The 13684-nt window shown below is 31.5% G+C and overlaps 1 protein-coding gene across 1 annotated transcript in view; it reads left to right on the top strand.

Annotated features, from left to right (window-relative positions):
• LOC146531020 (pinopsin-like) overlaps window positions 1-12683 on the top strand; it is a 31213-nt gene extending 18530 nt beyond the window's left edge. Inside the window, exons 3-7 of the mRNA XM_085199843.1 lie at window positions 8392-8587; window positions 9273-9405; window positions 9728-9868; window positions 10386-10475; window positions 10675-12683. Coding sequence (XP_085055969.1) covers window positions 8392-8587; window positions 9273-9405; window positions 9728-9868; window positions 10386-10475; window positions 10675-11487 — 1373 coding nt within the window. The 3' untranslated portion in view covers window positions 11488-12683. The remainder of the gene's footprint in view (window positions 1-8391; window positions 8588-9272; window positions 9406-9727; window positions 9869-10385; window positions 10476-10674) is intronic.
• Window positions 12684-13684: the final 1001 nt, after the last annotated feature.

Below are 13684 nucleotides of genomic sequence, written 5' to 3' on the forward strand. Positions count from 1 at the left end.
ATTTGATGTGTCGGTTTCTGCTTTCTCGTTCCACAGTTATAATATAGAATATAGAAGTGTTTTAACGGGAACGGAGTGTCTTAACACTAGACTACTAGTAAGTTCTCGAGAGAGACACATCTAAAAAAATTAAATAAATAATGATAAAAACTTAACAAATACTATTTTCTAACTATATATAACTCTAGGGGCTATTTAAACTTTGAATATAAATAAAATCGAAGTTATCAACCTTATTTTAAATTAAAGTTGATTTTCATTTTCAAACTAAATTTTCAACTCTACGATACAAACATTGCTCACGTCCCCACACGACGGTCGACTACGAAACAAATTATACTGGAATCATATTTACTTTTGTGAAAGCAATTGAAGAAGAAACAATTGACGGAATGCTCAATCGTTGTAACTTTTATTTATTTATTATTATAAGCTGGTTGCAATTTATTTTTGTCAATATAAATAAATTAATTTTTAACAAAAACAAAAACCGACTTCTAACAATGAACTAAAAAGTGAAAAATAATTTTACAAAGATTTTATAATTTTGAAGTCGGTGCCAAGTAAAACAAACAGGCTTAGTAATTAGATATTGTAGTAAAGGTGTTGTAGCATTAGATTGACACCGACTTCAAAATTATAAAATCTTTGTAAAATTATTTTTCACTTTTTAGTTCATTGTTAGAAGTCGGTTTTTGTTTTTGTTAAAAATTAATTTATTTTACGATTTTAAGTGATGGGTAGATCTTAAAATGATGCTTCTTAAACGAGTGGTGATAGTGGTGGTAGTGGTTGTCAACGAGTGGTTGTGGTTGTCCCATGTAAAACTTCATTTAATTAGGTATTATTTTTGTGCAAAGTAACATTTTGGTATATTGACAAGAACACACATAAAAAGTATTCGGGCGAATTGGGAATCTCCCTTTTTTGAAGTTGGTTGGAAATGAGAACATCCTCTTTTTTGAGGTTGGTTGAAAAGAAATGCAACGATCAGGAATCTCACTTCTGACATCAATTTAAAAAGTTTTTGCTTGTAACTATTACAGTATAATCAATTTTTTACCAAAAGAAACAAACTTTCTCAATTTTCTCCGGATTCCATAATCGAAACCTAACCAAACTTTCACCAAATTATCCTTGAAGTGTATCCTTTCAAATAAAAAAAGAATCATCAAAATCTGTTGGCGCGACATTGAGTTATTCGGCTATTAGTCGCGCACATGCCTAATGCAAATTTAAGACTTATGTGATTTTCTCATGGATACCATTGTCAGACATGGACCAAAAAAAAATGGGACCATTCGGGAAGCTATACCTTTCAAATAAAAAAAAATATCAAAATCGGTTCACACAGTTAAAAGTTATGAGGTAACAAACATAAAAAAAAAAAAAAAAAAAATACAGTCGAATTGATAACCTCCTTTTCTTACAGAAGTCGGTTAAAAATATAATTTATTTCCCAAGTGTAAAATAACATTAAAAAAGGAAAGTACGCAGCATATTGCAGGGTAGGCGGAACCTAGTGCTAAAACACTCGTTACCGATTTTCCGCCAAATTTTGGTGGCATTTCATGCTGAGTGGCAGGACTCAACGCCGCGCTTTGCCTAGAAAAGATAAAAAATTAATAACACTTCCTTAATATATATTCCTTCTTCTTCTTCTTCTTCTTCTTCTTCCTTAATAACTCATAACTTTCATTTACCATCTGTCCATCTGTCAGGACTGTTCTCCTCAGGAACTCGAGGGGCTTAATTAAAATCAAATATACGTCAAATGAAAGTCAAATATCCAAGTCCACAGTCCCTAAGAGCACAGAAAAAAGTTAACTTCTAACAAAATTCAATCAAAAAATTCCCTAAGTAGTAGTAGATTAGTGTATATACTGTAAGATTTTGCTAGAAGTAAAAAGTTACAGTCCAAACAAAGGAAAAATTACGACACTTCATAATTTATAAGCATTTATTAACGGTTTCGCGCCTACCTACAATTCCCACATACCTACAGCAGGGTAAGCCAAAATTGATTTAAAACCATCGGTGGACGACTCGCATATTATTATATTACAATTTAATTAATACTCCTTAAAACCAATAGTATAAGGAGGGGCAGCAATAGTGGCCCAAAGGGGCGGCTTAGCGATGACATTTAACACTGAGAGGACGTGATGTGATGAAGAGAGATTTCAATTCAACAATTTTCATTTCTCCTATCTGATAAAAGTTGTATAGAATGTAAACCTGCAAAGTCGTTTATTTTTCTCTGTGTTTACATTTTCAAACTATTCGAAAATGTTAAAACGAATGCAAAACTGAGCTTTATTTTATTCATATAGTACAGAATACAAATCATTTTTCAAAATTGTAAAAACCTTCCGATATTACATATACATATGTCCTAACTACTCGTAATTTTTAAGAACACTTTCTTACTGACATTGGTATTACTTTATTAAGTAAGTAGCCTATTGGCTATTAGCAGACTTACACTGTAAGCCGACGGACGATATGTAAATACAAATTAATTTAGCTTCAATCTTTGTTTAAGGAAATCTATTAATATTAATATCGGTAAACTCAAAATTCCCTTTGAACTTTATAGGCGCGTAGCGCGTAACGAGTATATTTCGTTTCGTAATTTTAGCAAAATAATGTTTTATTCTTACATTAAAATAACATACTCTCTAATACATTACATTTCGCTACTTCCATAGAATTATGTCTTATAGCAATCTATAACTTAAGCCTTAAACATTGCTTAAGGCAGAAGTTTAAAGAAAAAGTTTAAAGTTTTTATGTTGCTTCTCAATACATTATTGAAAATATTGTGTATGTTAAGAAAATTATTATTATTACAAAGATCAATCAAATTAAAAATAAATATAAGTTTTACGATATATGGTCATGAAGAGCTACAGAAAATTAAGAGCTCTCTAGAGATATTTCCATTAATAATATGAATTGGAAAAGCCACCAGAGGGGCCCTTAAGTTTTTATCTGTATCAATATTGAATGTACATTACGCTGATTAATATTATTAAAAAGACAACTTGTATGTATTAGATTTTGTTAAAGAACAAAAAAATATTTATTATTATATAATTTATTATTATTTATTAAGAATATATATAAATATTGTTATTTAATTAGAATACCGTAACCAAATGGTACATTTCAGTTTCAATTATGGTAACGATTGCTTTGTCTACAAAAGGCCGGCCATTGTAGCTTCTGTGGCAGAAGACTATGTTAATATCTTACAAGGTCGCATCTCAATTACATTTAATTTAACCATTCCTTCACAAGTTGGTCTACGATCTAACGTCTTCAAAGCTATTCGTGTTTGAGAACGGTCATTATTTAATGAATTGTCTACTGAAACTTAAATAATTGAATGTAAATGTATTATAAACTATCCCATCAAAAACATAAATGTAAAAAGAAAGCCAAGTTCTGTAATAAAACGTATGCTTTCAGCGATAAAAGAAGTGAGATGTAGATGTATGCCAAGTTCAATGGTCAGTCCTGAAATTTATTTTTATCCCATCAAAAACATAAATGTAAAAAGAAAGCCAAGTTCTGTAATAAAACGTATGCTTTCAGCGATAAAAGAAGTGAGATGTAGATGTATGCCAAGTTCAATGGTCAGTCCTGAAATTTATTTTTAACAATATAAAATATTTTATAACAACTGAAAATGCCCATTCTTCTTACAACTTGGAGACTTCATTTATGTGTAATATCTGACTTGGCTAGTTTTCATATAAATTTACAATAGAATCTGAATAGAATAGAATAGAATTTGAATACATTCATTAATATCGATGTAAATTAATTTGAAAACTAGCCAAGTCAGATATTACACATAAATGAAGTCTCCAAGTTGTAAGAAGAATGGGCATTTTCAGTTGTTATAAAATATTTTATATTGTTAAAAATAAATTTCAGGACTGACCATTGAACTTGGCATACATCTACATCTCACTTCTTTTATCGCTGAAAGCATACGTTTTATTACAGAACTTGGCTTTCTTTTTACATTTATGTTTTTGATGGGATAAAAATAAATTTCAGGACTGACCATTGAACTTGGCATACATCTACATCTCACTTCTTTTATCGCTGAAAGCATACGTTTTATTACAGAACTTGGCTTTCTTTTTACATTTATGTTTTTGATGGGATATCATTACTTTTTGTACAGAAATTATAAATAGGAAGGTTCATAATGTTATCAAAATCAAAATATTCTTTATTCAATTTGGCCATTACAAGTACTTTTCCTATAGGAAGCTACTATAGCAAGAAACTCAAGAGTTGCTCTTTTTAAAACATAGTTTAGAGTAAGCGCTTCATAGGACATTTCTCTTCGCCGAATAAACCAAGTAGGACACCATTGTGATAATACACTTCTATCTTAATATTGTACAAATCTACTGCAGCCTTTATTTCGGAAGTAGCTCCGTACGTAGTTAAGCAAAGCATGTCTTCTTTAGAAGAGTAAGGATTCCCGTTTCGAGCGCTAGTGTAGATACTTAAATCATTCCAGTTACGACATACGTACTCTACTATAGTCTCGCGCAATTTATTAGTTTGTTGTATATCAATACGCTCAAACAAAGAATATGCAAAAGCATGGAAGAGACAGCTCCCATCGGGAGGCATTGGAACAATTCGGTGTAAGGTTCTTGTTTCACCCACAAGCAATTCTATTGAACGACTCATTGTTCAACATGTCTTGGAAAAAATATAAACAATAAGTTTATTAAGTGCTGACGGTACCAATCTGAATTGATATGATCCCAAGGTTAACTTCGTTCTCTGCCGTTTTCACAAGTGTTCCTAAAACCAGTAAAATCATGAAACCCAGGCCAAAAAAACCATTAAAATATGAGCGCCTTCGTACAATAAAATGTATCTAATATAATTAGGTATTTACTTTTTTTATTATAGTCAATAATATTATGTTTTATTACTCTTAAGATGATATTTAATTATATATGAATTTAGATTATATTTATCTATGAATCTCGACTATAGTTTTTATTTTGTTGATTAAATGACAGTTGTCAGATTATAAAGTAATTAATGTATGCTGCGTTTAGAAATCTGGTAAATTTATTATTATTTTTTTCTAATTTTATTATTTTGTTGGAATAACTCAACACGCAATGCCTCCAGAGTTCGATGGAAAGAGGGGAACTGAGTGTCTTAACACTAGGTTCCCTCTGTCTACCCCGCTATGTGTGGGATACACCGTAAAGCGGATTTATTTATTGGAACGAAGTTCCTTACGGCAGGCTTGGAAGGGATAGGGATTTCGCTGCGTGAACGAACTGAAAAAAATGTGATAGTAAAACCGTAAGAAAAATGCGTGGAATAAAACCGTTAAATGAGACGTGCGCAGGCGCGACAGTCGCATACACAGACGAGTAATGTATAATACCTTTCTCTTTCTCCCTCTTTCTTTTTTTAGTTGATAATTTGAATTACGATGTTTTTTTATTTTAAGTAATTTATTATTTCCTAAAATACTGAATTTTCTAAATACTTTCTTGTACTTAAATAAAAACAAATCAGCAAAATTTAAGAGAAAAATCAAGAAAACCTACATAAAATTGAGCACGACTTTTTTTGCAATTTGTGTCGATTCTACATTAGCCGAAGGACTCGTCGTTCGTCGAACTTCGTTCCTAACTGGTGTCCCACGACACCACATTTTGGTTTTTTTATTATTTTGTTTAAGTAATTTTTAATTTTCTCTTTTTTTCTCTTATTTTTTTATTAACAATTACTTAAATTTTTACTGTTAATAATTACTTTATAATTACTTCTGTTAAGATAGCTGGTAGGCTGACAATGTTTCAAAATAAAAATCAAATCAGCTTCACTCTGTATCCCGCACACAGAAGAGTAGACAGAGAGAACCTAGTGTTAAAACACTCAGTAACTAGTAACCAGTAACCAGTCAGGTTTTACAGTCACACTTTATGCCCCTGTGCTACGACTGACCTTACAGATAGTATATTATTATTAAATTTTATATATATTTCTATCAATATAATTACTTTTTAAAAGCTTTTATTTGTATTTATTTTTTAGTGTATTTTTTTCTGTTTTAGGATTTTGTACCTCGAAAGCAATAAAACAGAACCCTTATAGGACTTAGTACTTAAATATTGTAATAATAATTTGTTATAATAATTTGTTATTTGTTATCATAGTGCCGATAGTGGTTTCGGTTAACGGTTTAATAGCGAAAAGCCTCGACCAACACCTTAAGAGGCTATCGCTTAGCTGTTGGATCAAGAACCGGATACAGAAGGCAGTATTACTTGAGACGGCACGTATTGTGCGGCGGTTCCTCTCTCTGGAGCCCTAGCCACCGATGGCTTGGACCCTTGTCCCGACCTCGGAAGAGTGGTTTTTTTATATTTTTAAATGTATCTTTTTTATAATAATTTATATTTAAAAATGTAAAAGTGATTCACTAATTTAATAAAAGTTCTTCAGGTATTTAATATCAAATACGTTAATCGACTATGCAAATGCTCTTAATATAATAAGTACTAAAATGTTTAAATTATCTATATATATAAAAGGACTTGTCCTCACTGACTGAGATAAGACGCACGCACAGCCGTAACCGCTGATGGTAGAAACGTTAAATTTGGACAAAAGTTTACTTTCGTAATCTGGACATCCACTAAGAAGGGATTTCGAAAAATTTTAACCTTAAAGAGATGAAATAGCGGTTCAAAGTTTTTATGGAAAAAAAATTAAATCGGCACCGATTTTTATAAAATTTGAAATTTAGATTTTTAAAGGTATTTAATTGAACACGTGTTTCATCGTTTTCTAGAATTCTCCCCTCTTATTATTCCCCCCCTAGAGAGAACCTTTAGGGGTGCAAATATTCATAAATATTCATAAAATTTGAAATTCAGACTCTTTAACGTATATAATTAAACATATGTTGTATGGTTTTCTAGAATTCACCCCCTAAGGGTGCAAATAAGGGGTTGAAAGTTTATATAGAAAAATTTTTAAAACGCCACCGATTATTATAAAATTTGAAATTTAGACTTAAAAATATTTCATTGAACACATGTTTTATGGGTTATTAGAATTCACCCTTAAATAGGCAAGCGAAGCTCCGCGCGTCCGCTAGTAACAAATAATAATGAAGGATGTTAATCCATTTATTATATTTTTATATTTTTACGTGAAGCCCTTGAAGTCCACATGATGACAGGCTTTCTCAGAACATAAATTAGAGTCATTTTCAGCTACAAATGGAGACATATCTTATCTTAAAATATACTTGAAAGCATCGTGTTGTTTGAGATGGCTTACGTAAGTAATAGTGAAGTTAGTCTACAAAACAAATAAAATATTTACTAACGTGTGACATAAATAAAAGCAAATATATATAAATAATGCATTGCTCTTATTTTGTTGGCAGGCGCTATGCCTAAAAATCAGTTATCATTAACTTTGATTGCTATGCTTTCATTACAGGTGCTATAAGTAAATGTTCCTAATTGAATCTATTTATTGAAAAATTATAAGAAAATATTTAAAAAAATACTAGTTTCGGATTTTTCCCTTGACATACACCCAATTACTTAACCGGATGCTAAATTTCACCATTCTAGATCATCTGGAACTTGGTTAACATTAAGGTCTATAGGTCAGTCACCCCCCTAAAAATTTACGATTTTTGGACGTCATTATCTAAATAACTGTTTGAGCTGTGTTTATGAAATTTTATGCACGTATACAGGTAGGGGGTCTAAATATTTGAGCCAAATATGACAGCTTTAGGTGGAATAGTTTTTGAGTTACGAATAGGTAAAAAGTGGCTTCAAATGGTTCGTGTAAAATAACACACGGTGCTGCTCGCCAGTTCTGAAACCCAGAAACTTGGCACGCGCTCCGCGCGTTTTAAATTAAAGGTACGTGGTTTTCGATCTTGTGTGTGCATGTCTGGTGTATAAATAAATATTAAATCTTTTTCAAAATAAAGTTATACCACTTATAGCTACGGATAGATAGAAAATCTACGAATTCATTACAATAAACTAGAACGCGACGCATCGCGTACGGTGGAAGGGGAAGTTACGCAATTTTGGAATTAAATTGCATATCGAGATTTGCCATTATAGCCCAAGATCCCAGAGCTCCCAAACCTGCGTCATTTTAGTAAAGCTCAAATTTTGAGAATTATTAATCTAAATTGTAGTTAGAACGGTATGCATACTTATTAACTTGATAGTGGCACCCTTTCAGAGGTAACGCCAACTAGTGTAAAAACAGAGTGAATCATTACTCTCGATCGAAGTTTAATGAAAAAAAGAAATTTACTACATAAAAAATATTTTTTCTATACAGGTATAACATCAATCACAACACTAACTGTGATATCGTTTGAACGATACTTGATGGTGACAAGGCCGCTTAGTTCAAGACATTTGACTTCCAAAGGAGCAGCTCTATCCGTAGTGTTTATATGGACTTACTCTCTGGCACTCACCACACCACCCCTGATGGGGTGGGGCAACTACGTCAATGAAGCCGCTAATATCAGGTAAGATAATATAGTTTACATAAATAAATCAGTTATTGAACCGACTCTGAGAAATTTGTATGAAGCAGCTATATTTTTTTAGTTTGCCATACCCAAAACGTAAAACGGTAACTAAAAATTACTAAGACTGCTGCCTGTTTGTCTGTTACCAATCATTCACAGAATGTTAAGTTACATATACACCTTAAAATAAATAATTACATTAAAATTAAAACAAATATTTAAGAGGGTCTCCCATAAAGCAGACAGACAGATTGTCAGTAATATCCTACGTGAAGTATCTATCAAGAAAGAATTATATAGTATATATAAGATTTTACTTGAAATTTCGTGCTATCACAATGCTTTACGACTTTCAAATTGCTCCACTGAAACCGATTATCGTCCATTTTCTTTTCCCCTTTATTGTTATTGGATAATTTTGCTAAAGTTTTATTTTAAACGCCATTACCAGATTGTCTTATGGACATGTGATTGAGAAAGATTGTAGGACAATTTGTTCTTGCCTAATGTTGAAAAAAACACTTAGCTGATAAACATTACTGCGGTTTCACACTCAACATGCACTGGCTCCAGAATTCGGCGGAAAATGAACAACAGAGAGTCTTAACACTACGTTCCCTTTGCCTGCCCTGATGTGTGCGGGATACAGCGCTAAATAAAAAATAAATCACTTTTTTTACAGTTGTTCAGTAAACTGGCACGAGCAGTCCATGAACACGCTGACGTACATACTGTTCCTGTTCGCGATGGGGCAAATAGTTCCCTTGTCCGTCATCACGTTCAGCTACGTCAATATTATTAGGACTATGAAACGGGTAACTTTTAAAATTACTTACTTTTTATTTAATATTTATTACATTTATTAGTTCTTCTGAACTAATAAATGTTATAAATTAAAGTAAAAAGTAAAAGTAATTTAAGTAAAAAATTTAATTAAAGTAAAATTAAAGTAAAAAGTAGAAACTTTTATTATATATTTCTCAAAAAGCCAGTATGGCTTTTAAAAAACATGTCTTTTACCTCATGAATCTATCTAATGCTCAATTCAAACATTAGCAACCTTAATTCAAGTAAAATTTTCATAAATTTGCTAAAAACACTTTGGATGTGTTAAAAATCTTTAACAATATTTTCCAGAACTCGCAGCGTCTAGGTCGCGTAAGTCGGGCTGAAGCGAGAGCGACCGTGATGGTCTTCATCATGATCATATCGTTCACGGTCGCTTGGACACCTTACTCGCTGTTTGCACTAATGGAACAGTTCGCTACTGAAGGAATTGTAAGAATTTTAGATGTCCTTTCTTTTACTAGCCTATTTTATGGGTAGGCAGAGGCGACTGAACTTTTAGCTACTCCATTCCCCACACACCAATCTATATTCAAGATACTGCGAGTGTTGAATTGCGATACTTCTGTCTTCTACCTCCTTACCAGAGCGAAGGAATGAATATAATTCATTCCCCCTGTTGGAAATCGAACCCAATACCGTCACCTTTACATTCAAACACTGTGCCGTTGTACTTTGAGTACTTAGAATTTTTCAAACACAACTTTTCATTATTTTCATTTAACAAGGCGGGCGAAACCTTGGGGAAAAGCTAGTAATACATATCGATATTTTATCATATTCCCTGGTTTCAAATAATAAAATAATAATATTCGGTATTATACGAAATCCAAGTCGTTGACATTGATGGACAAAGAATGACGGCGTCATTGGTCATTAAATCATCTTTAACTAGGTGTTAACAACTAAAGCGTGGGAGGATAAAATTAAGTAAAACATTTATTTGCAGGTGTCCCCAGGGGCTGGAGTCATCCCCGCTCTTGTAGCTAAGAGCTCAATATGCTACGACCCCTTAATTTACGTTGGGATGAATACTCAGGTAATTAAGTAGTTGTGTCTCTTAAGTTTACTAATTAATATCATTTAAAATATCTTAATGAGACGTAATATTATTTTACGGGAGAGTGCGGGCTTAAATATTATATCGTACAAAAGCTGTATAACAGTTAATATATTTTTTTTTCTTAAAATACTTTTGCTATAAATTAATACGATAATGAAAGTGGATTTTTTTGCAGTTTCGACAATCTATCAAAAGGATTTTTGGAATTCACACCAAAAGAAGAGGCTCTAAGACTGAAAAGTGTTATAATAATACGATAATATCCCCTGCTCACAGGCAGTCGGCGTATAATGATATTACAGTACGATACAATTCCTCTGACACACTTGCATCCAGTACGCCCAAGAGACAAAAGGAGAGATTCACAAATACTACTGAAGATTCAGACAACCACTCTATTTCACTGTGCATTAATGATGTAAATCGTCCCCCAACAAAAACATGCGAGCTATGTACTATCCAAGAAAACAAAACAGTGTCTGACGTTGAAAGATCGGTTGATACTTTATATGATGAAGAAAGCTGCACGAGCAATAAGAAATTCGAACTTGTTTTTGGGGAATCCTGTAACATTTTAAAAGAACCCTCGCCTATACTTACTTTTGTAAATTCTGAAAAACTAGTATTCAGTAAGCCACTTATTGTGGCACAAAAGACTACGATAAATATAAATGATACCGTAGACGTCGAAGATGCTAAAGATGAATCGAAAACGGAAGGTGAATACGAACGAACACTTAGTATAGCTGCACAGAAGAGGCCTATAAAACACAGCTTCTCTTTGGACTTAGGCAAGGTCGTTAATGAAAGTAAAAAAAGAAAATTCTCAATAGAAACGAAGCTAGACACTTTCAATGCACCTCGAATATTTTTCAAGGACCGAGTTGTCACAAAGCTTTTTGACTCGGAATCTAAACAGCACCACGACAGCGTTAAGAGTTATCTGTGTAATAATTACAAATGTGACAACGACAATGTGAACTTGTGACAATTGTGATAAAAAATACATGAAAACGCACAACAAACGGCAAAACAATCAGTAAGCTTAAAAGTATAGAGACCTAGAGTCTGAGCCTGGTTTGCAATCGTCTCTATTTATTGGTTAATTTACTGTAAACTGTTTTAATTTTGAAAGTCATTAAAATCTCTTCTTCCTCTTCTTCAATATCCCAATGCCCAATCCATCCAAACTCCAATCCATAATACCAAATTTAGTTTTCCATAATTCCTATAATTCCTACGCATTATCTGCTGACCATATCTGCCCAGACATGTTGGACCTGTCGCCCCACGCAAGCTTTCTAAACGACCGGGTTCTTTTGAACTCAAAAAAAGTTAAATAATAATATTTTTCCTCTTTAAAATAAAAGTATATATCATAGTTGAATAACAATAATAATAATCCTTTGTTCTTTATTCACGATAGCTTTTATTTTCAAGGACGTACATCATAATGTTGAAAAATAAGAATCAACATAATAATGTTGAAAATGTTGCTAAATTGTCATGCACGAATGATAATTTGGGTTTTATTATTCTAACTTAACCACAGTGGCACGCGGTTAAGTTAGAATAAGTAATAAGAATAAGTCCGCAATAAGTAAAGCGAAACAAGTTCAAATATTTATAGCACTAGGTCCCCTCTGTCTACCCGGCTATACGGGAAAGAGAATGAAGCCGAGAAAAGTAAATAAGTAAGCGAAACGACATGATCACGACATCTATTCTATTAAAAGGAATTTACACTTCAATATTCTTTGATAACGAGCATAATACGAGTTTATCACTAAACAATATTTTTCTATAAGAGAAACATAGAATAAAAGAATTTCTTTTACCAATTGATAAGAGACGATTGTAAACAGCTGTAAGTTTTTAAGAATGAATGTTTTCGTCAAGGATCTGTGATAAAGTCATCAGTGCCAAGAAAAATATAATATACATATATTTTTTGGAATGATAAAAACGAATTATTAGACTATTGTATGATCAATTACATTTATATATATAAGGTGTTATATTAATAATAATCCTTTAAGGAAATTTTTAAGAAATCAATATTTAACGACATCGAATGAACGAATGAATGTTTACGCAAAAAGTGAATTGTCAATTGTAATAAAATTTAAATTTAACTATTAAGTGCAGTATGTATTTATATTTTTCTATATTTTATTCATTATACTTTATTAATTATAGCTATATTTAAATTTGTCTTTACATAATTATATTTAGGAAAATTGCTATAAATTTCTCTATTCACTCTTCATTCTTATTGTTAATAACAATTTCTCTTTTAATAGCTTTAATTGAGATATGCGACGTGTCATTTTTATTAAAGCCATTTGTATAAAATATATTATTAAAGTCTTTGGTTTTCACGATTATTACACATTTTCAATTAAAGTATTTAAGCGGATCAATAAATATTCATTTTCAATAACAGTTACTCACGTCCCGTTTTTACAGGAGTCCGTGGGCACGAGGAGACTGGTAGCATCAGTTTTTCAGTTGACATAACTATTATCTTATTACTTACTATAAAGTGTTCGAAACGTCCGTGTAGGGTTCCAAAAATGTATAATACTGGTAAAAATGTATAAATATGCGCGATTAATCCAGTTAAATTGTATTATTTGAAACATATTATTAAAGCCAAGCTAAGTTTAATTTGTTTTTTTCATACAAAATTATACGAGTACCTATAATACACAAAGAAATTAAAAATAACATAAATAAACGTCCATCCCAGTAGTTTTTTCTACGTAAAATCTTATTTTAATTATCACAATTTATTGTTATACTTTAAGCTACATTTTATATTTGCATTTAATTCAGCCCTATGTTTGTTATAGTGGTTCATTTTAATGAGGGAAACGTTGCTGAATTTTTGAGAAGTAGGTATATCCAATTATATATTATTTGTTATTATCATAAAATAAGTAAGTAATAACGTTTTAACATATTTAGTATTTATTTTAAACTTTAACACCAAAACTTAAATTATATAAGACTTAGCTTTAAATTACGCAAGTAGTTTTATATTTAAATAAAAATTTTGAAACGGTTACGTCCGTAAATCACTAAAATATAGGTATATTTTTAAATCATAATTAAATATTATTCAATTAACTGTGGATTTTAAATAACCACAACTGTTATAAGATAGACAAATTAGTTAAATA

Source organism: Heliconius melpomene, chromosome 16, assembly GCF_056956725.1.
Source record: "Heliconius melpomene rosina isolate 202511_hmr_F chromosome 16, ASM5695672v1, whole genome shotgun sequence".
Lineage (NCBI taxonomy): Eukaryota > Metazoa > Arthropoda > Insecta > Lepidoptera > Nymphalidae > Heliconius > Heliconius melpomene.